The 20,184-nt window shown below is 49.0% G+C and overlaps 3 protein-coding genes, 1 long non-coding RNA gene and 1 other non-coding gene across 27 annotated transcripts in view; 2 read left to right on the forward strand and 3 right to left on the reverse strand.

Annotated features, from left to right (window-relative positions):
* DENND2B (DENN domain containing 2B) overlaps positions 1–1,003 on the reverse strand; it is a 176,808-nt gene extending 175,805 nt beyond the window's left edge. For 5 of the 18 annotated variants that reach the window (XM_070274705.1, XM_070274702.1, XM_070274695.1 and 2 more), the window contains exon 1: positions 478–1,003. The gene's annotated coding sequence lies outside the window, so the exon portion shown is untranslated. Of the gene's footprint in view, positions 1–98 lie in introns of all 18 variants that reach the window. The other 13 variants (XM_070274707.1, XM_070274724.1, XM_070274690.1 and 10 more) reach the window with 8 other exon arrangements.
* AKIP1 (A-kinase interacting protein 1) lies at positions 947–8,429 on the forward strand. Of its 3 annotated transcripts, XM_005612152.4 has the most exons (6): positions 947–1,040; positions 1,250–1,477; positions 1,951–2,031; positions 4,244–4,327; positions 5,956–6,027; positions 7,985–8,429. In XM_005612152.4, exons 2-6 carry the CDS (start codon positions 1,256–1,258, stop codon positions 8,126–8,128), a joined length of 603 nt encoding a protein of 200 aa, XP_005612209.1. In that variant the 5' UTR covers positions 947–1,040; positions 1,250–1,255; the 3' UTR covers positions 8,129–8,429. The 3 variants fall into 3 exon arrangements, with proteins under 3 accessions (XP_005612209.1, XP_005612208.1, XP_023501775.1); XM_005612151.4 differs by having other exon boundaries at positions 987–1,477; XM_023646007.2 differs by having other exon boundaries at positions 1,028–1,336.
* Positions 8,418–18,184, reverse strand: C7H11orf16 (chromosome 7 C11orf16 homolog). 4 transcript variants are annotated; one of them, XM_070274744.1, is made up of 7 exons: positions 18,072–18,184; positions 17,290–17,728; positions 15,882–16,038; positions 13,799–14,033; positions 12,258–12,864; positions 9,629–9,780; positions 8,418–8,799 (listed from the first exon to the last, which is right to left on the reverse strand). In XM_070274744.1, exons 2-6 carry the CDS (start codon positions 17,454–17,456, stop codon positions 9,648–9,650), a joined length of 1,299 nt encoding a protein of 432 aa, XP_070130845.1. In that variant the 5' UTR covers positions 17,457–17,728; positions 18,072–18,184; the 3' UTR covers positions 8,418–8,799; positions 9,629–9,647. The 4 variants fall into 4 exon arrangements, with proteins under 4 accessions (XP_070130845.1, XP_070130843.1, XP_070130844.1 ...); XM_070274742.1 differs by having other exon boundaries at positions 12,214–12,864; XM_070274743.1 differs by having other exon boundaries at positions 12,214–12,864; positions 18,076–18,142.
* On the forward strand, positions 10,412–14,839 carry LOC138925207 (uncharacterized). The gene is made up of 2 exons (XR_011441114.1): positions 10,412–10,551; positions 14,770–14,839. It is a non-coding gene; the product is annotated as an uncharacterized lncRNA (long non-coding RNA).
* On the reverse strand, positions 17,584–17,708 carry MIR9001 (microRNA mir-9001). Its single transcript, NR_128011.1, has one exon. It is a non-coding gene; the product is annotated as a microRNA mir-9001 (primary transcript).
* Positions 18,185–20,184: the final 2,000 nt, after the last annotated feature.

Raw genomic sequence — 20,184 nt, forward strand, 5'->3', positions numbered from 1 at the left:
CCCAAGGGTAATTAAGACTTTCAATTTCTTTCGGCGAGAGGAAAGCAGGAAACCAGGGAAAGCGCAGATGGAGGTTGTGGTGTTATCCTCATACACACCTGGTAGCTCAGAAGTGCGCATCAAACCATCTGCTGAGGAGACTAGCTCAGCATTGTGACCCTTAAAGGGGACCCTCCTGAGCATCAGTGCTATGCTGCGCGCAGAGTGGCACAGCAGTCACTAATGCGCAGGGAGACCTTGGGCTCCACCTCCCATCAAATAACCAGGTGGAGTGGAGTGGAAGAAAATGGGGCACAGTTCCTTAAATGGGCTGCAACTTTTCTGGAAAGGGGACTTCAAACCCCCAGAGAAGAGGCCTCCAAAAACGTGTGACTCCGTACTTCGCAGTGGAGGGCGAGGAAGCTGCCCCGAGGGGATTTCAGGAGACCCTGCAGACAACTCAGGCCCCCTCTGACTCTGTGGCCCAGAAACACCTGCCTCCTGGTGCAGGCCGCGCGTCCCACCGCCAACAGCCTGGGGCCAGACGGACTCCCTTCTGCCAACGCCACCTTGACAGCCGCACCGTTTGGCCTGTCCTCAAAGAGGTTTTAGAGTAGCAGCATGCCAAAATACCGACCAGGCAGAAAGAGGCGCCTGGAGGCACGTGGCTCACTCCCCATAATTTCTTAGCCCAACAGGAGACCACCTGACTGCACCAGGTTCGTCCCGTTAAGCGGCCGAGACGACCTCTAAGAGCCAGGTCCGGGCCCAAGGGCTCCCCCGACAGCGCGGGCTGGCGGTCCCAGCAGTCACCTCCTCTCCGACACCTACGACCCGCGCACCGACAGCCCCGCCCCCCGCCCTGCACTCCGGCAGTTAGTCCGGCAACCTGTGCGGAGGGGCCGCGGCCCAGACGCAGAAGGCGTGTCCGGTGCGGCCGCGCGCCCCGCCCATTCCCCCGCCCTCCACCAATGGCCTGCGGTGCCGGCGCCGGGCACTCCAGGCCCAGCCCTCCCTCTCCGACAGAGCGCTGAGCGCATGCGCCTTGAGGGGCGGGACGGGTGAGGGCCCACTACGGAGGGCGGGGGGAGACAGAAGTGAGGGGGTCGGCGCTCGCCGCCTCGCCCCTGACCCGGCGCCTGGAGCGCGTTGGGGACAGAGCCGGCGGCGGTGGTCACCGGGGAGGTCGAGGCCCCGGCTCCGACCCCAAGCTGGGGCGGGGTCGCGGCGGCCCGCTGACCTGCCGGTGTCTGTGTATGTGCCCGCGCAGGGAGACATGGAGACCTGTTTGGCGGCCGCGGCGCTGAACGGGGTGGACCGACGTTCCCTGCAGCGCTCGGCTAGGCTGGGTCAGGAGGTGCTGGAGCGGGCCAAGAGGAGGGCGGTGGACTGGCGTTCGCTGGAGCTTCCCAAAGGCAGCGTGGGGGTCATTTCCCGGGAGCGGCCCTACCAAGAAAGTCGGCCCGCAGTCGGCCCCTGGCGCCTTCTCCCGGGGGAGGTGAGGGCCCTGTGCTGGGGGAGCAGCCCATTCATTCGCTCAGCGGTGGCCTGTCGGGGAGCAGGGCACGCCACACAGAAGCATCTCAGGGACCCTGTCCTTGGCGGAAGCTCTAAAGTATCAGGGCAGTGAACGGAAAAGCCCTTTGAAAACTCTTGACCTTTGACAGATTCTTATTGGGTGGCTTTAGGATACTGGGAGTGCTTGGCCCTGGTGGGTTACTTTTTAAAAAAATTCTTACATGTTACCATCTCATGCTAGAGGAAAGCCTGCAAACCTGTCTCTGTCCTGGATAAGTTGTATGTCTCTGTATTCCTTTTAGAGTCGGAATTCTTTCCTCAGTAAGATCCTTCTTACTGAAAGAAACTTGCAGAGGCCTTTCGAAAAGTAAAAAGGAAGCTGTTCCCAAAATGACTTCATTCTCCAGTAGGGAATACCAGATCTCACCTGTGACTTGCCGTTTATTCAAATAGAGAGAAGAAAGACACCCAACCCTCAGTGCTTCCTTCAGAACAATGGCTGAATTCATGGACTATACATCAAGTCAGTGCGGGGTAAGTGTGTGTAAGCCAAAGCCATGCCCCTCCTCGGCCTGCAGATGATCACCAAGTGGATCTCTGTGGAATGCAGGGAGAAGCTGGAGACGGCCTGTTTGCCCTGCCCTGCCTTCCTGGCCAGGTTGCACTCAGGCAAGAATTTAAACCAGCTGATAAATCCAAGTTAGAATTCATTCAACAAATATTTATCGCATGCCTAACTCTGTAGGTATTATTGAGGATACAGTAGTGAACAAGCCAGAAAAGGTCTCTGCCTTCACTACTGTTTTCAGACTAGTGGGAGAAGAAAAAAACTTATTTGCTAAATTCCAAAGCAATCAGGTTCAAATATTGGGGTTTTTTAAAACTTTGAACTGAACTAAAGTGTAAACAAAACTAGTAGAGTCCCTCGAAGCTGGAACTGAGCCTCTCTGTTTTCAAAACATATTGAAAGAAAAAGTAGAACAAAATCCCTACGTTATATCTTAACCCCCGTTTCAAGTCCCTGGTAATGTAGTTTTTAAGTATGTATGTCCTTGTGGGTCCATATCACTTGTTGGCCACAAAGGTGGTTATGTGGGACAGATGCAGCACGTCACTGGAGGTGGTGTGGCTCAATGGCAGGAGCAGCCTCCCAGGAATCAGGCCCATGTTCTGCCACTTATTGGCTGTAATGCCTTAGGCCGGTTGGTTTCTCTTGGCCTTACCTTTCCCATCGTAAAATGAAGATCTCTAAAGTCCTTTCCAGTCTTCACAGTCTGTTTCTTTGGTTTCCACTGAGAGATGAACCCCAGAAAATTGCTATAAACTGTAACATGAAGGACTTATGTGAGATTTTTGGTACCATTCAATGAAATGCGTCAACAAGGTTTTAAGGACCCTCTTCTCAAAACCATACACTCAGATCATCTTTAAGTACTTGAAGGGAATGTTGAAGGCAGGCCAGCCCACATTCAAGGAAGGTGTTCTGTCTTCTAGGAATTACAGCAAACTCTATTGTCTCTTCCAGCCTTAACATTTTGTGATTTTTATGTGGTTGTAAGGTTGCTGGTCTATAAGGGAGAAGGAAGAGAATAACTTGTTTCCATCCTACTTTTCAATTTCATATATTAAGATTTCAAAAAAATCTCTAATCTTTCTACATCTTTTATAAAATCCCTGTGAATCCCAGAACAGGATTCCAACCAGTGAGATATGGTTCAGAGAATATTTTTATGTTCTTGTTCTGTTAGATGGTTTTAGAAAAATCCATAACTTCGGCTCTACTGTTAAGTGATCAACTTAAACACTTTGGTTCATGGGCAGTAAAAGCAGTAATATTTGTCTTTGGTTTGAGGTTTAGCAAATTGGTATTCTTCATTTTGGTTTTCAGTTCATGCTTCAGTTCAAGTCTCCACCATGGAATGGAGGCTCAGAATCCCTTGGCTTTCTAAAGATAGAGTGAAGAACAGCCTTCTGAGTTTGCCTTCAAAATTTTGAAGCAGCCTCTAAAATACATCGTTAGATCCATGTCCTGAAGTGCTTTCCTTCCCCAGCTTCTTATTCTTTCCATCTCATGCCTTAAACATTGTCCCCACGCTGTGTTCAAAACAAGCAGGCGTGTGATGTCTTCATCATTAGTCATAATCAAGGGCAAGTCTAAGGTTAACTTCGAGGGGGAGGAAGGAAGCAGACAAGAAAAATGTAACTGCTTTCTGATCCTTTGGATTATTCTCCTTAAATTGGAGACCTTCCCCACCCCTCCTCTGCATGGGGAGAACGGAGGAGGGGCGGGAGAGGTCTCTGCATAGCTATTGGGTTTATGTTACACTTCCTGTTGTATTTCTAAGTCTCAAGGAGACGCAGTTCTCTCTTGCTTTGCCCTTGTCTGAGACTTAGACAATAAACATGGAGCTCTTGTTTGTCATGAGAGGAGACAAAAGGACATGTGTATTTGAAAATTATTTAACCTGGCAGAAAGCGTGGTCCTGCCCAGCTTTAGTTGGCCAGAGTTCTTGCCCTACAGAGGCAGCAGATGGCAGCAAAGTAATGCCAAATGCAGTTTCCTTCTCGGCAGCCACTTTACATGGGCAAAGATTTATGTGACTCAGAGGCCTGTCAAGAGGACAGATAGCTTATGTTCACTCTCTTACCTCCCTTCTTAACCACACTTTGCCCAAGTAACAGGGAATTTTTTGAAAATTTGACCAGATTATTTGGCTACTCAACATCTTTCACATTACTTCTCTAGAAATATTATTCATCTGTGCCAGAGGAAGGAGGGGCAACCCATGTCTATCGTTATCACAGAGGGAAGTCGGAGCTGAATGGCCAGGTGTGTATCCTCAACTGTCTTGTGCTGTGCCCTCAGCCTTCCAAGGTGGAAGACCCTATATTGAGGAGCTCCTGCTGGATTTGTGTTACTGGATGCCTGCGTGACTCAGCATTACAGTGCTCAGTGGACATGTATCAGCTCCCAGCCTTGAAGAACTTACAGTAATGAACATGAAATAAGAGTTTGTCCAAAATATAAGATAGATACCACTGTAAGATCTTCGGTTGAATCTCCAATCCTCGGCCACAGGATTCTTGGGCAGGCTAAAAGAAAAGAGCTTTGGGGCTGGCCCGGTGGTATAGTGATTAAGTTCGTGTGCTCTGCTTCTGCAGCCTGAGGATTGCAGGTTCAGATCCCAGGCACAGACCTACACACCGCTCATCAAGCCATGTGAGGCGGCGTCCCACATACAAAATAGAGGAAGATTGGCACAGATGTTAGCTCAGCGGCAATCTTTCTCAAACAAAAGAGGCAGATTGGCAACAGATGTTAGCTCAGGGCCAATCTTCCTCACAAAAATAAATAAATTAATTAAATTAGTGACTTTAAAAAGAAAAGCTTCAAATATCCTCTTGTACATCTGGAGATAGGAAAGAGATTTTTCATAATCACATATTTTACTCTAAGGTAGTAATAACATGTTTTTGGTAATTTTTAAAAAGAGGGGGTCTCTTTTAACAAAATACTCTTTCTAAAGATAACAATTACAGGCCTCTCACTACAAACTTACCAGTCTTTTGCCACATGTCATTCTGGGGAAGCCAGAGATGCTACTCATTGAACTGGTTCAACAGGAGTCCTTTGTTGTTATTTTTGAGAGATTTCTTTGTTTTTGTTTTTATTTTTAAACTCCCCTGGTTGTATTCAAAGACAGCAAACTTAAGTCCAGAGTGTAATCCACAAGTTGGACTCCTGACTTCTCTAGCCTGTGGGTTTAGGCAGAGGATGGGAGAGTGGCCACAGGGATACCAGAGCGAGGGCTGGACCCACGCTGGAAGTCCCTTCTGTTTTCCTGGCCTGGGATATGAGGAGCAACACCAGAGCCCGAGTCCTGGTTCCCATTTCTGGCCTGGCCTAGGGCTCTCTTAAGTGCGCCTGACCCTAAGGGGGTTATGTGTGGGCAAGAGTCATTCCTATCCCTCCCATTCCTTCCGGTAAGTGTAAATTCATGCCTCTGAGGGAAATTGACTCTATCGGTTCAGCCTGTTCCCTTCTAGTACCCCGACTCCTGGGAGAAGCACAGAAGAGAATTCTGTTTCCTGAGAGCCTGTGAAGTGTCAGTCACATTTGCACTTTGAATCTTCCCTGCAGTCTGGTGTCCCATTGTTATAGACTAGGAAACCAAGGCTCAGAGAAATTCATCTGTCCCTCTCAGCAAACAGCAGAGAGAGGATGCAAACTCAGGTCTATCTGACTCCAAAGCCCATGTAAGGATAAACAGTAATCATGGTAAACATCTGACTAAAAATACCTCACAGAATCCACTGAAAGTCTTAATAACTTAGGTGACAACTGAGAAAAAACTGACAGAACAATTGTTAGTTCCTGATAAGGTAGGAGGAAATTGGTCTTTACAATCCAGAACTGAAAGCTCGGGCACTGATCAATGTTTCTATTTGTCTCTTCAGAGAAAAGCCACCTCCCCTGGTCTTGGAGGCATCTATCAAGTGTCAGAGTGTGCTCTAGAGGCAACACAGTCTGTGAGTACAGAACGTCAAGTAAATTGGGCTTAACCACCACTGCAGTTCCGTGAACCAGTCGACCTGGTTGTTATAGGGTTTTAGGTACTGGATCTGTAGTATTTTGAAGTTGAGATGTTTTTACCCTTGGGAGGAGAGTACGCCATTTTGGCTCAGTGTTAAATTATGTTTTCTTGGTATCCTTCCTTCACTTGAAGCTTCAGGGACACTCTTTGTGTCTGAACTCATGGTTGTGGTTGGAAAGAATGTGAAGTATTCACATCTCAGTTCCTACAGCTCAGCTGGGCTGGCACTGAGTCCTGCTGGAATTCCATCGTCTGTTCCAGCAGCAGGGGGGCCTGACCCTCCTGCTTACAGAGTGAAAACCATCACTGGAGTTCTGAAACATACATTTGGTTAGATCGGGTTCCAAAACATTTGAAGGGATTTGTTCCCATTTTCCACCAATGTTTCTCTGTAAAAACATAGTGATGAGTTTTTCATCCTTATGATAAAGTACTCTTTAATTCATGAACCCAGGGAATCTTTTGGAACTTGGAAGGGCTGGAATTCTGAGGAAAGGAACTCCAGCATGTTGCTGCGATAGTTTGCTTAATTTTTGTTTGTACGTAATGTGCTACTAGCCAGGATTCAGAGTATACTAGAATTAATAACAACTAAGAATATTCTACTTCTAGTACAAATAGAAGTTGTTAGGCTTAGATGCCTCCAACACGTGCTGGATTTTGGTCACACTAATCTTCCTGATGTTCACAGTGTTGGAATCACAGATGCCAGTCTTACCTCTGGTGTTTCCTTTTATGCAGACAAATGAAGCCTCCTTGGCTTTCTGCAATTCTGATGTAGCTGTATTTTCTGAAACCTATGTTTGTTTACTTACATACTTACTTACATAGTTGATGACCAATAAATAGTTGTGGCATTGTCATATGCATTCATGTCAGTTAAATGATATTAGACCTCCAATTTTGCAGTAACTGGGCATAAAGCAGCTTTGGAAAAAATTGGCTTCAAATCTATATGCAAGGTGAAAGGGGAAGAAGTTTCATAAAAGTGTAAATATTATCATTTATTCCTCCCAGTGGAATTTGCTGGCCGGTGGTTTGGTTTTTCCCTCTGGGTATGGTGGTAGAAATGACGACGTCTGCCTGTGCTCCTTCTGAGCATTGAGTAAGCATGTAGTCGTATTCCAGCTGTGGTTTGAGACTTGGCTCTTTTGCCATTTGCACTCCTGTGCCTGCACACCTGCCACGACCCACTCTCCAGCCATGCATGAAGTCTGTCCTTGGAGGATGTTTTGTGTTCCGCTCAGCTATAAACATAAATCTTTCTATTCACTCCAGTTGCCAGTGTTTTGCACTATAGGAGAACCAGTCCTCCAAGGGAAGGCTTTTGCCAACCAGCTGACTCGCAGCATGACAAAATGAAATCTGCTCGTAGTCTTCTCATCTTTGGGAGAAAAGAAATGTTTCATCTTCCTAATAATTTAGCAGAGCACAGTTCAAAAGAATGATTCTCATTGTTCCACTGTGCCTTGCCATTGCTGGTAATCTGTGCTGACGAGTGCCATTGTCTGCTTTTGAACCCCAAAACAATGGTCATTAGCCCTTCCCTCTACCTAATCCTTATCTTTCTACTCCAACTAGAATGGTCCTTTTGTGACCTTTCATGTTCCTGTAATGCTTTAGCATTTACAGAGCGTTTTCACCTACATGCTTTTTTGTGAGGTAGGTATTATCAGTTTTAGAAATAAGGAAACAAGCATAAGGCGAGATGGAGACTTACCTAAACGACAGTCCTATTATGTGGCCAAGCTGAGCTTTCAAGCAGGACCTCCGCCTCCTACATTAGTGCTTCATTCCGTCTCACCTCTGGCTCACAAAGGCAGCCTGGTGGAGGTGTCCTGACAGCACTAGGATATAAAATCTAACCTGCTAATAGCCGCTTTTCCTTCTAGGCAGAGAACATCCCTAAGGACCTCTACATAGAAGTATATCCGGGGACCTATTCCGTCACTGTGGGTGCAAATGACTTAACCAGGAAGACTCATGTGGTAGCAGTTGATTCAGGACAAAGTGTGGACTTGGTCTTCCCCATGTGATGTTGACCATCACAGTCATCATATCACCTTTTTTTTAAGTAGCAAGAAGAATAAAGCCACTATATTATTCTCTTAATATTTACACGTTAATCCTGCTTTTGGTACCGACTGTAGAGGGTGAGCCTTCCTGGGACCTGGAGTTCATCTCTTTAAGTGCCTATTTTAACTTGAAAGTATAGAAGTCCCTCCACCCTCTTTTGCCTGAAGGTAATAATGTAATGATGCTGTCTGGATAGTTTTTATTGCTTGCTTTCCAAGTAAAGGTTAATTATGATAATAAAGGGAGCTATTTGGAAATAAAGAGAATTCCTTTTTATTGGTATTAAGAGGTGAAACCAAACGTCGCTCATGTACAACTGTAGGCTTTATGAAAAGATGGCAGAGAGGCTGGGGACACATTTGTCCAAAGCAGGCCGACCAGCCCTGCAGCTTCTGTGGAAGAGGCATCCCCAAGCAGATCTCACCAGGCCCCTGGCAGGGAGCCCTGGCCAGGGCCGCCACACTCCTGTGCTCCCTGCTGCCACTCATCTGCAGGGAAGTCAATGGGGTGAAGATGCTGCTGCTTATTCAACTATCATCTATAGCCCGTACTCTACCTCCTTCCGTCGAAGGTTTTGTCGGCCACTTTGTAACTCTTCCTCAGGTATCTACCACCACTACTCTTTAGCTTCCTGTAAGAGAAAAAAATACTGAGAGTCTTATGCCGACTATAATTTTAAGGATCAAAAATCACTGATTTTAAAGAGTCGCTGATGTGTCCTAAACTTCTTTAAGCTACTCCACCAACAGTCTTGCTGCATCTCTCAGTTTAGGTGCCTGGTGATTCATCTCCTTTGAACATAACAGGTCTTTCTTCAGGAAAAATGCCAGTATTTTATATGATAAGGAGAGCTATATTATTAGTATTATTTTTAAAGATTTTATTTTTTCCTTTTCCTCCCCAAAGCCCCCCGGTACATAGTTGTATATTCTTCATTGTGGGTCCTTCTAGTTGTGGCATGTGGGACACTGCCTCAGCCTGGTTTGATGAGCAGTGCCATGTCCACGCCCAGGATTCGAACCAATGAAACACTGGGCCGCCTGCAGCAGAGCGCACAAACTTAACCACTCGGCCATGGGGCCAGCCCCAAGGAGAGTTACATTAGCATTCCTAGTGAGGAAGACTCCCACGGACAGAGGGCCTAGTAAAGCAGACCCATCCCCATCACCAGGGTAGAGGGTCATTTAAACGGGGATCCTTGCACCCCCCGCCTCCCCAAGAAGCCTATGATGAACTTCATGATTTCTGTAAACCTCTGAAATTGTATGCAAAATTGCGGGTATGTACCTTTTCCTGGGAATAGGGTCCATGGGTTTTATCATCCTCAAAAGGGGTGTGACCCCAAAAGGTCAAAGAACCATCTAAGGAGCCCTTACAGAGCCCCTCCAGCCACTCTGTTTTACCTAGATCCTCAGGGCTTTTAGACTAAGGGGAATTCTGGTCCCTCTGATATGTCGTACCTGGCTCAGTTTTCTGCGTTCAGCTTTTGGCAGGACCTGCAGTGGCTTCATGTCGGTTGCTTCCAGGACCAGCTCCTTGGTGCTCCCCACCACTGTAGTTTGTTGCTGTGGTTTGTTGCCCTTTTCTTTCTGGATGTTGCCACCTCTTGTTCCTAAACAGCAAAATTCAGTTATGTTAAATATGCCAGCATTTTGATGAGATGAGTTGTGATGACTTAAGTAGAACTGCATGAAGGATCACAGACTTTATTAACTATCTGTAAGCTCCAAGCATTGTTCTCTGTCTTTAAAGAGAAATAAAGTTTGTTAGTCATTTCTGGCCATGGTGCTTTTGGAAAAGGTTATATCTGATAACCAGATTTGGAATTGAGTGGGAGAAGTTATCAGACACGTTTTTCAAAACAGCCAGTAGGGGAAGCAAAGGTAAGCAACCACCACCAGTCGAAGGAGCTTATAAATCACACTGATCACAAAGAAGAGATAGTAACATGATGGGAACACAAGTTTTAAGAGGTTGAATGGGGCAAAACAAAAATAATGGGAGATGCGACTTCCTGAGGAATAGGGCAGTAACATAAAAAAGGAAGGAACACTTCGAAAGAATCCATCCCCTCCCTGACTTTTAAAACTACAGATTGAATCCTGTTTCAGTCCTAAGCAAGGGAGGAGGGCAACGTGACTGCCGGCAGCCAGCAAACTGGTTCTTCAGGATCCAGGATCATTAGGTTAGGATCATACAGTGACCTCACTGCCTGTAACTAAAGTAACAAAGTGTGGAGGGCACAGGGACCCACCCAAGAGCCTAACTCCTAAGAGGCAGAGCCTGAGAAGACGGTCAAGTGTCGGTACTTGATGGCTATCAAGCACAGTTAGGAGAAGCAGAGCAGCACGTTTCCCTAAAAGGACACAAAATCTGGAGCGGGGTAAGGAAAGCTCTGGTGTTTGCTGTGGTTTCCAGCCCTGGCACACACGTGGTTTTATGCACTTCACCCTCACTGATGGCACTCAATACCCCATCTATGACAAGGGCTGGGGGTGGCCCCTTTCCCCACACCCCATCTCAGGCATTTTCTCCATAGCTTTGGGCACGGAATTGGGACCTGGCAGAGGGCAGGTCCATTGATTCTTGGGGTTTAGCTCCAAAAATCAGCCTTTGCATGGAGCATAACAAATGATCCAGTACCTAAAGGAGAGCCAGACCAAGTGTCTGAAGCCAATTATTAGAATTTATTTTGGGGGCCAGCTCTGTGGCCGAGTGGTTAAGTTCACACGCTCCGCTGCGGCAGCCCAGGGTTCGGATCCTGGGCGCAGACATGGCACCGCTCATCAGGCCACATTGAGGCGGCGTCCCACATCCCACAACTAGAAGGACCTGCAACTAAGATATACAACTATGTACGGGGGGGGTTTGGGGAGATAAAGCAAAAAAAAGAAGATTGACAACAGTTGTTAGCTCAGGTGCCAATCTTTAAAAAAAAAAAATTATTAAAAAAAATTTATTTTGGGGGGAAAAAACCTTTAGAGTGGATCTGTTTAAATACGGTGATGGGGAGAGAGACTGAATGTTAAATGTAGGTGGCTGGACAATGGAGATAAGCACAGCGCAGGCTTAAGGCCAAGGAAATTTGGACTGGATCAGGTTTGGAACGAGTCTAGATAAATGCTATGCAGCAAGCCACAGCAGTGGGAAGGCAGGCTGGGTACCTGGGGCAGGTCTGACCACCATGGCCCCTCTAGTTACCCCACTGGCCTTCCTCTCCCTGAGGCTGGGCCTGGTGCCGTCTCAGTTGCTCTCTTTTGGATAGGTACAGCTTTTCTTTGTCCAGTCTGTCCTGAAGCAGGAGGCAGTGGAAGCTATGGAGAACTCTTAGATTTCGGCACCATTTTCTTCATATTATCGCTTGTTGGGTGGGCATATCTAGTAGAAACAGCTGTTTCCAAGTGGCTTCTGCCAACGCCTCCCACTTGAAATAGGAGTGACCTATTTTACAGAAGCCCAGGAACCTCCACCACTCTAAGGTAAAGAAGTTTAGGGACGGCTGCAGATTGCCAGCGACAGTAACACGGCCTCCCCCTTAGTTGTAAAGGATGAGCAGCACAGTGCAGTGCGCTGGTTCTTCCCACTAACTTACTGACGGGCCCACCTGGACAGGAGGGCCCGATGACCAATTTTAAAGACCAGTTTCTGTGCTCCTTGGGGCATTGAAGACTCTAATCAACACCTGGAGGCATTTTGACTATTCATCTAGAGGAAAATTAGGGCTTCCGAGAAAAAAGGTGGGGAGCAGAACAGACAGTGGCAGTGCCCTGCCAGTGGAGACTAGTGAAGAAAGAAGACAATTGTAGACAATTGTTAAATGAGAATGCAAACCTTAGCACAAAGATCAGCCCGTCCTTTCTTGCTGGGCTTTATTGCTTAAATGGAAACCTACCATTTCCTTCTTATCACAGCCTCCCCTTCAACATGACCACACTCATAAGTGTTACTGCCAATCCCAGCACAGTGGACGTGTGCATCAGATTCCTAAGAGACATGTGAGAGGGAAGGAGCAGCGGCCTCAGCCCTGCCTTAGAAGAAGGAATACCTGGCTTCCCAGGGTGCGGCTCAGGCCCATTTCTCCTCCAGTACCTCCAATCAGGCTGGCAGAGGCCGCTCTGCCTCCTCGGAGACTTCTCCAGAAGGATGGGGTCTGTGTTGACTGTGCTGTCCACCATCAGCCTCTGGGGGAGGCCCATCTCCAGATCATTCTCCAAATCCTCTTCTTCAGAAGAGGAGGAGGAGGAAGGAACAGCCATAGGAGCTTGCACTGCTACTTCCTCCTCTTTAGGACCCTCTAGGGGCAAAAGCTGTGCTGTGGGCTTCAGCTCTGCCTCTGGACGTTCTGTGGCTGTGACCCCTGAGGTCCTGGTGAGAGGCCACCAGGTGGGTCCAACCAAGGGGCAGCAGCAGAGGCGGCCCTGGCACAGCAGCTGGCAGCAGGCGTAGGGGTGGCAGGGAGGGCACAGGAACGGAGTGCCCAGAGGAAGCCCGTTGGAGACATATCCAGTGACCGGCCCTAGCAGAGGGCAGCAAGGGGCCCAGAGGAGGGGACTGGGGTGCTCCCTGGTGAAAGGCTTGTGCAGCCTCTCCACAGCCTTCTTCCAGACAGCTGGGGGCACCCACCTGACCCCACCTAGAGGCACTGGGGCTATCTTGCCATTCCAGAAGTGAACTGTAATTTCTTCTTCTTTTGATGCTACATAACAGAAAAGAGCAACATTTTGTTATAATTATCTCTCCTATAGCATGGCATAAGGGTTCTCTTAACCCAAAAAGCAAAACCTCAGTTGAGCCCCTTTGCTCTGCCTGCCTGCCTGCCTGCTCATGCGCACCTCTCCCAGGAGAGCCTGCCAGGAACATTCCCTCACCTGCTCCATATTTACCACCGCTTCCTGGTGTACTTGCACGTGCCTCCCTGTCTCAGTTTTCATGTCAAAACTAAAATGCATCCTCAGGTTGAGGAAGGGAAAGAGAAGCCTCCTTCTGTCATTCTCTGAATTAAAATGATGCTGACTGGCCAGCCCTGCACAACAAGACTGTTCCAGTGCCTGGACAGCTTGGCAGGGGAGGGGTCATGAGTACTGGTGTGACCTTAGGATAACCCCCCCACACCATAGGTTAGCTAACCAATACAGACATGGTAGATTTAGGAGGCCGGCCCAGTGGCGCAGTGGTTAAGTTCGCACATTCCGCTTCTCGGCGGCCCGGGGTTCGCCAGCCCAGATCCGGGGTGCGGACACGGCACCACTTAGCAAAAGCTATGCTGTGGTAGGCGTCCCACGTATAAAGTAGAGGAAGATGGGCATGGATGTTAGCTCAGGGCCAGGCTTCCTCAGCAAAAAAGAGAAGGACTGGCAGTAGTTAGCTCAGGGCTAATCTTCCTCAAAAAAAAAAAACAAGACATGGCAGATTTAGGCCATTTGCCCTGATAAAAAATATTTTATAATCTGAAAGATATGATCTGTGTATCTGTTGCCACCCCCAGGATTAAGCTGCAAGTGCAGGGGTAAGGATTTTTTTTAATGCCTCTAACACCCTTAAGCTATAAAGACTTTAGCCCTTTGCTCTCTCCCCTGGCCTGATCACCAGCCTGGCTCCTTCTGGGGGAGAGAAAGAGCAGCTCCCCTTACCTCTCTTGGGGTCTCTTGCCTCCAAGCCCAAGAGAACAGTGCCAGGGCCATACCGCTGTCGGTCTGGCTCCCAGGGTGCCAGCACCTTGTCCCCAGGTTGCAGTGAGTATTCCATGGACGGCGAGAACTGAATAACATCATCTTCTAAGACCACGCTCTGCTGCTGGGCTGGCAGCTTCGGGCCTGTGACAAGGGGAGCCTCAAATTCCACAAGCAGGGCCCCCTGCCTCTCCAGCTGTGGGCAAGAAAACACTCAGAATAAGATCTGGCACTAGGAGGTACGACAGGGAGCACACAGTTCCCTGTAATGCCCTAGAACCAGGCCCAGCGTCTTCCTCACCAACGGGAGGGCCATCTAGAGAAGGGACAGGGACAGGTGCTGCTGAGCACTGTTTATGGCAGACAGGCAGGCTGTAGTACAGATGCTCTCCCCTCCACCTCTTCTTGCCATTGGCCACTCTCATTTATCACTTCCTGCCTTTCTCTTCCTCTTCTCTTCCTTTTCTCCTATCTATATTTTTGGCCAGGAGTAACCTGGGTCTTCTAGATCTTTCCCCAGTGCACTCCCCCTCCTCTCAGCACTTCCAAGAAGTATTGTCCTTGTGTCCAAGACCAACTAGGGACAGTGTGTTCATCCACAGGCCCACATGGGCCAGGAGTTGCTGTGGCTGGTCGGGCAGCCCTCTGCACTGCCGTTGCATCAGTGAGGAATGGTTTGGCTAAGTAAATGAGCAGCGTAAAAGAGAGGGCGGGAGAGGTACTTACGCTAAGTAAAATATAAGCTGTTTTGAGAACTCAGCATGATTTTGAAGAGAGAGAAAGTCTGGTTACAAATTACTTTTATCAGATCACTAGACAGAACCTATATTTGAGCAAAACTCTGCTAATATTTCATTTGAATTCACATATTAGTTACTTGAAAATGACAAAATGACTTTTGATTGGAAATTCTATAATTCATGTCTCTTTAGAATTCACATTAGTCTTCCCTCCCTCGTGGATCCACATTCACAAAGTCGGACTCTGAAAAGAAGAGAAAAATCCCAAAGAAGTAAGCAGCCACTGAAATAAAGCTGCCGCCTGGCTCCCAGCGTGAGGGGGACCATGCTTCTGGGCATGTGGGCACACAGGAGTGCATGTGGACAAACACGTTTTGCTCTTCTTTCCATAGGCTGGTGCCCATTAATTCAACACACCGAACAAAGTACTTTTACTGTACATTTTCTTCACTGTTATGGGTTCAATTGTATCCCCCCAAAATTCATATGGTGGAGTCCTGGCCCCTAATACCTCAGATTGTGACCTTATTTGGGAGTACGGTTGCAGATACAATTAGTTAAGACAAAGTCATACTGAGTATGGCTGAGTAGGGTGGGCTCCTAATCCAACGAGTATTGTCCTTATAAAAAGGGGAGATTTGTGCCGGCCCTGTGGCCAAGTGGTTAAGTTCGCGCGCTATGCTTTGGCGGCCCAGGGTTTCGCCAATTCGAATCCTGGGCACGGACATGGCACCGCTCATCAAGCCATGCTGAGGAGGCATCCCACATGCCACAACTAGAAGGACCCACAACTAAAAATACACAACTATGTACCGGGGGGCCTTGGGGAGAAAAAGGAAAAATAAAATCTTTGACAAAAAGGGGAAATTTGAACACAGACATGCACACAGCGAGAACACCACATGAAGATGAGGCAGAGATCAGAGTGATGCTTCCACAAGCCAAGGAACACCAAAGATGGCCAGCAAACCACCAGAAGTTAGGAAAGGCCCATGGAACAGATTCTTCCTCACAGCCCGCGGAAAAACCAGCCCGGCCAATACCTGGACTTCCAGTCTCCAGAAGTGAGAGACAATAAATTTCTGTTATTTAAGCTGCTCAGTTTGTGGACTTTGTTACACAGCCCAAGCAACCCAATACACTCACTGACATTACATTTTCACTTCTGCAAAGTGGCCATGGAAGATCTGTGCTTATCCAAGAAACTGCACTGCCAGGCAGGGCGCACACAGCTGAGGCCCATCAGGTATGACAGGGCCACCCACAGGAGCATGCCTGGGAGATGTGGGGAGTTAGGGACTTGCCTCTGGAGCAGCCTTGATCTGAGCCCGGTAATAAAAGCCGTCTGGTTCCCTTCTTGCCAGGACCCATGTGTCAGCAGCATCTCCAACTCTTCCCAGCCAGCCAAGCCCCTGCCATGCTGGGTCAGCAACATGGAGACATGGGGGATAAGCTGCATAACTGGGGAAAAGCAAACGGAATTAGGGAATGGAGAAGACCAAGCCCTAAGAATATCAAGAAACACATTTCACTGTTAAATCTGAGCCGCACCATGGTGGGTGTAGGACATACAGGGCTACGTGGAACAGAAATCCATGGAAAAAGTGGCAATCGATGACTTCTGGTGAGATGAGGTAAACTATTGGAACGGGAGAAGGAGAGGACAGTGAAGGAAACCATCGTTTGAGGATTGGGAATTGTTTCAAGGTAATCAAAATGTGATTAGCCTTGATATAGTGAAGTTAACACTGGCTCCAAGACTAGACAGCAGACCAAGAAAGGGGACCGGAAGGTAAATCCTACGGCGGTGTGTGGGATTCCCAGATGATGTGTGGAGGCTCGGATGGTAAGGCCAACGAGCAAAATTGTAAGGTTGCTTGGCACTGTGGGGTCAGAAAGGAGAAGGAAGTGTGTGAGCAGGGGAAGCACAGAGAAGCTGACTAAGGGGCTGTGAGACAGAAAAATGGAGAAGCTGGTTCTGGGAAATTTTGCAGACAGGGCCAAGCCCCAGGGAGAAATATTGAGTTAGGGTTTGGGTTTCTCGGGAAGCTATTTACTTTGTGGGCAAGCCTGCATACAGGGATGCTTAACTCTGCCTTTGAAGGAGCTAGTCCACACAGGTGAATCAAGAAAGGGGGCGATTAAGGGTTCAAGCCAGCGTATCCCTAACCTGGGCAGACTGAATTGAGTAGCCTGGACAGGAATCCCGGAGACTTAACTTGCATGTGCTTCTAGGCTGAGGTTCCTTCCCCTTCTGGTGTGCACCCTGTGGACAGCTGACTGAGGGTACTATTCAGGAGAAGCCAGGATAACTGAGGGAACGAGAGGAGGGGCCTGGAGACCTCACCTGGCTGTTGGTTGCAGGAACACTAACTTCTCACATGGTGCCTGGGCAAGTCTCATAGGTGGTGGTAAAATGAGCTAGAAACTTTATAACGTGATGCTTGCCTGCCTTCTCTCACACATGCCAACTCTGACATCCCCACTCTGCTGCAAGGGGGCACGAAAGCCAGGTCAACCCTTGAGGTTCCCGGGAGTACAGTTTAGACAGGGATAATATAATACCCCGAGCAAATCACAGCCCACACAGTAAAGGACCCTTTCGGCCTTCCTAGGCAGCCAGTTGTCTCCCTCGTGGTACGCCATCTAGCGCCAAGAACAGAGAGGAAAAGGCCGGGGCACACCGCTGCCGCAGAGGGGCAGAGCCAGTACCTGGTGAGGGCGCTGTGCCCGGGGAGCCAGGGCGCTTGGAGGGCGAAGGGGCAGGCGAAGGAGAGGTCCCAGCGGGGAGCCGCGCCTGCCCAGGCAGGGGCCCTCAGGGTCGGGGCGACGCTGCAGTATTTGGGCAGAGGCATCCCAGGCCCCGCGGAGGACTCCATGGTCTTCGGGGAAAGCACCTGAGAACGAGCGCCGCCGGTACCCGAGCGGCAGCCCGCGCCCGGCAGAGGGCGCCCGGCTCCGGGTCCGCGCCTCCCGGCCCCCGCTCCACGGCCGCCCGGGCCCCTCGGCTCAGGAAATGGGGGAGGGGTCGAAGGAGCCGGGGCTGCGATTTTCCAGAAAGCCAGCTGTCAATCCTCACAGCCGGCCGCCTGCGAGATCTCTTCGCCTCCGCTCCTGGGTTACCGCTCGGGAGACGATATATGGAAAGCACCTGGCACACAAGTAGCTCCGTTTACGTTAGTTCCTGCCTCCTCCCTCCTCCCCAGTTGTAGGGATTCCCGGGGGAAGGACTATTCTTCCCTCCACAAATCCTAACCCTGATGACAAACTGACCCCTAACCCAAGCCCCAGACTCTCCTCCTAACCCAGGCACCTCCGGCACTAACGATGGCCCCAGGCCCAGCTGAGATCCCAGAGCCCCGGCCTCTGTGACCCTTCAGAGGCGGCAGCTGCCACCCCGCGCCCAAGATCACACTCCACTAGCCCAGCCCACCAGAGTCCTGTTAGGGTCTGCCCCTGCCCGAGCCCACAGGTCTGACCCCAAGGGCACTTACTCACAGCCCCAAACTCCTCCACCTCAGCCTCGGCCCTTCTGACAGTTGGGGCTCAGGGCCTCAGCCCAACTGACTCCTGGTTGCCTAGCAGGTTGCCATGGATGCCAGCCAGCAGGAACGCAGTGGGCCAAGAGAGTGTACTGAGCAATGCAGAGGGGTGACAGGGGACCTTGGGAGGCGTGAGCGTGGGCGGGGGTAGGGGGTTATTTTTCATCTTTCTCTTTGAAGAGGGGGACAGGGAGTATTGGAGAGAAAGATCACTTGCAGCCTCAATTCCCAAAAGCTCAGGCTTCCCGCTGCTGGAAGAGTCAGTCCTGGTGGGACACCCTCAGGGATCCCAAGAGAGTCCTGTGAGGGAGGGAGCTGACCCTACAGAGACTCAGGGCTATTGATCTGCTCCACTCTGTGCAGACAGGAGGCTGGAGTAGGGGGAGCCGCTGGCTGGCCTAGGGACTCTTAAGATAGAATTTGTCCATAGTTTAAAACAAAAGAACCAAAAGCGTGGGCATGTTTGTCTGTAACAGACAGGACTCTGCTGAGAAGCAGAGGTGTGGTGACCACATGGGATGGTGGGAGTGGAAAATGGTGACCAAAGAAACAGAAGCCTAGATTCGGCTCTCATTCATAAGGCTGGTATTTTGAGGCATCTGACAATCATTGTGCACCAGTTGTGAAATCGGCTCTACACGAGGTTGACATACAGGAAGCCATATTGTGGAAAAGAAACCATATTGTAACTTTGAATGACCTCTGATGAACTAGCCCAGACATGCTCTGTAGATTTTGTGGCCCCTCCTAGCTGCTATAAGTTGATAACTTTGTTCTTTTGAGTTCCTTGGGAATGTGATGACCCCGGGGCAGAGAGCCTATGCTGATAGCCATCATCAGTGATGACTGAAAGATCAGTGTACAAGGGCCTTGCTCCAGTCTCTGATGCATATCTAGTAAAACAAAGGACTATCAGGAACTAAGACCAGATGTCTGCCCCACCCAGAGATCAGCAACCTCCCCCACCTGGAGACCAGCCCCATATTTAACTGGCCTGTAGTCTTTGTTCTACAAAAGTAGATGGTTCTTTCAGACATTAGTCAACCATCTTCCCTCTTGCTAGCAAGCTATAATAAAAAACCCTTTCTCTCCTATCACCTTGCCTCCTGTCTATTGGCATGTCTTGCAATGGGCAGACGACCCCCCATCACCACCACCTTGGATAGTAACAGTTGTGTGCCTGGCACTGTGTGCAGTGGAGAATACCAAAAGTGTAGGTAGGGACATTTGTGGGTGTCTCTCCCACTTCCATTCCCCCTCTTCCACCAATTCCTGTTTCTGTGTGTGGATCCATGTGGTTAAGAGAGGCTGACTGTACCCCCAGCTCCAGGGGAGGAATGGGCATCGATAGGCATATTCCATCCCCTGGCCACAGGGATGGGCATGTTCCTGAGACTCTCCAATCAGAATGAATCTCAAGACTTTTGTTGGGGATTCTGGATTATAGACTTTCTCTTTCTTCCTGTAGATAAGTAAGATATCTGACAGACTTTTTGGGACGCTAAAGCTATTCCCAGAGAAAGATGGAGAGGATAGACCTAAAGAAAACAGGTTCTTGGTGACAAAAGGCAGTGCTGCTGTTAGAAGATTCATTATGTGAACCAATAAATTCCCTGTATTGATTATACCAATTTGGGTTGGACTTTTTCTGTTAGTTGCAACCAAAAGCATCCTAACTGATGACTGCCCTCGCAAACCATAACTTTGTAGTCAGGAGAATGACTCTTGCCCTAAAGGCTGAGTTATGCGGTGCACAAAGATGCAGTTAGAGTCCAACAAAGGCCAGTGAAGTCTCTGGAAATAAGAGAAGGATTCCTGAATAAGACAGGTGGTGAATGGAAAAAGGAGAATATTCCATCCAGTCTAAGTAAGAAGCAAGAGCTAAGAGAGAAGGATGCACCAGCAAGACTGTGACTTTCCTTTTTGGGGGAAATGGGGTGTCATGGGAAAATCAAGGTGTGGATATTTGGGAAGGGGCCAGATTGGTTGGAGCTTTGAAAACCAAGCGGATAAACATAAATAGTCTGGTAGTCAAAAGGGGAAGTCATGGGGTTTGAGAAACGAA

Source organism: Equus caballus, chromosome 7 (assembly GCF_041296265.1).
Source record: "Equus caballus isolate H_3958 breed thoroughbred chromosome 7, TB-T2T, whole genome shotgun sequence".
NCBI lineage: Eukaryota > Metazoa > Chordata > Mammalia > Perissodactyla > Equidae > Equus > Equus caballus.

Excerpts from the sequence above, each read along its gene's own strand:
- AKIP1 (XM_005612152.4), top strand. The coding sequence starts at position 1,256 with ATGGAGACCTGTTTGGCGGCCGCGGCGCTGAACGGGGTGGACCGACGT. Across the intron at positions 2,032-4,243 it reads ATACATCAAGTCAGTGCGGG|AAATATTATTCATCTGTGCC; the intron begins GTAAGTGTGTGT and ends TTACTTCTCTAG. Across the intron at positions 4,328-5,955 it reads AGTCGGAGCTGAATGGCCAG|AGAAAAGCCACCTCCCCTGG; the intron begins GTGTGTATCCTC and ends TTGTCTCTTCAG.
- C7H11orf16 (XM_070274741.1), bottom strand. The coding sequence starts at position 17,456 with ATGGAGTCCTCCGCGGGGCCTGGGATGCCTCTGCCCAAATACTGCAGC. Across the intron at positions 12,865-13,798 it reads GGCAAGAGACCCCAAGAGAG|CATCAAAAGAAGAAGAAATT; the intron begins GTAAGGGGAGCT and ends TCTGTTATGTAG. Across the intron at positions 9,781-12,213 it reads GCCGCACCCTGGGAAGCCAG|GAACAAGAGGTGGCAACATC; the intron begins GTATTCCTTCTT and ends TTTGCTGTTTAG.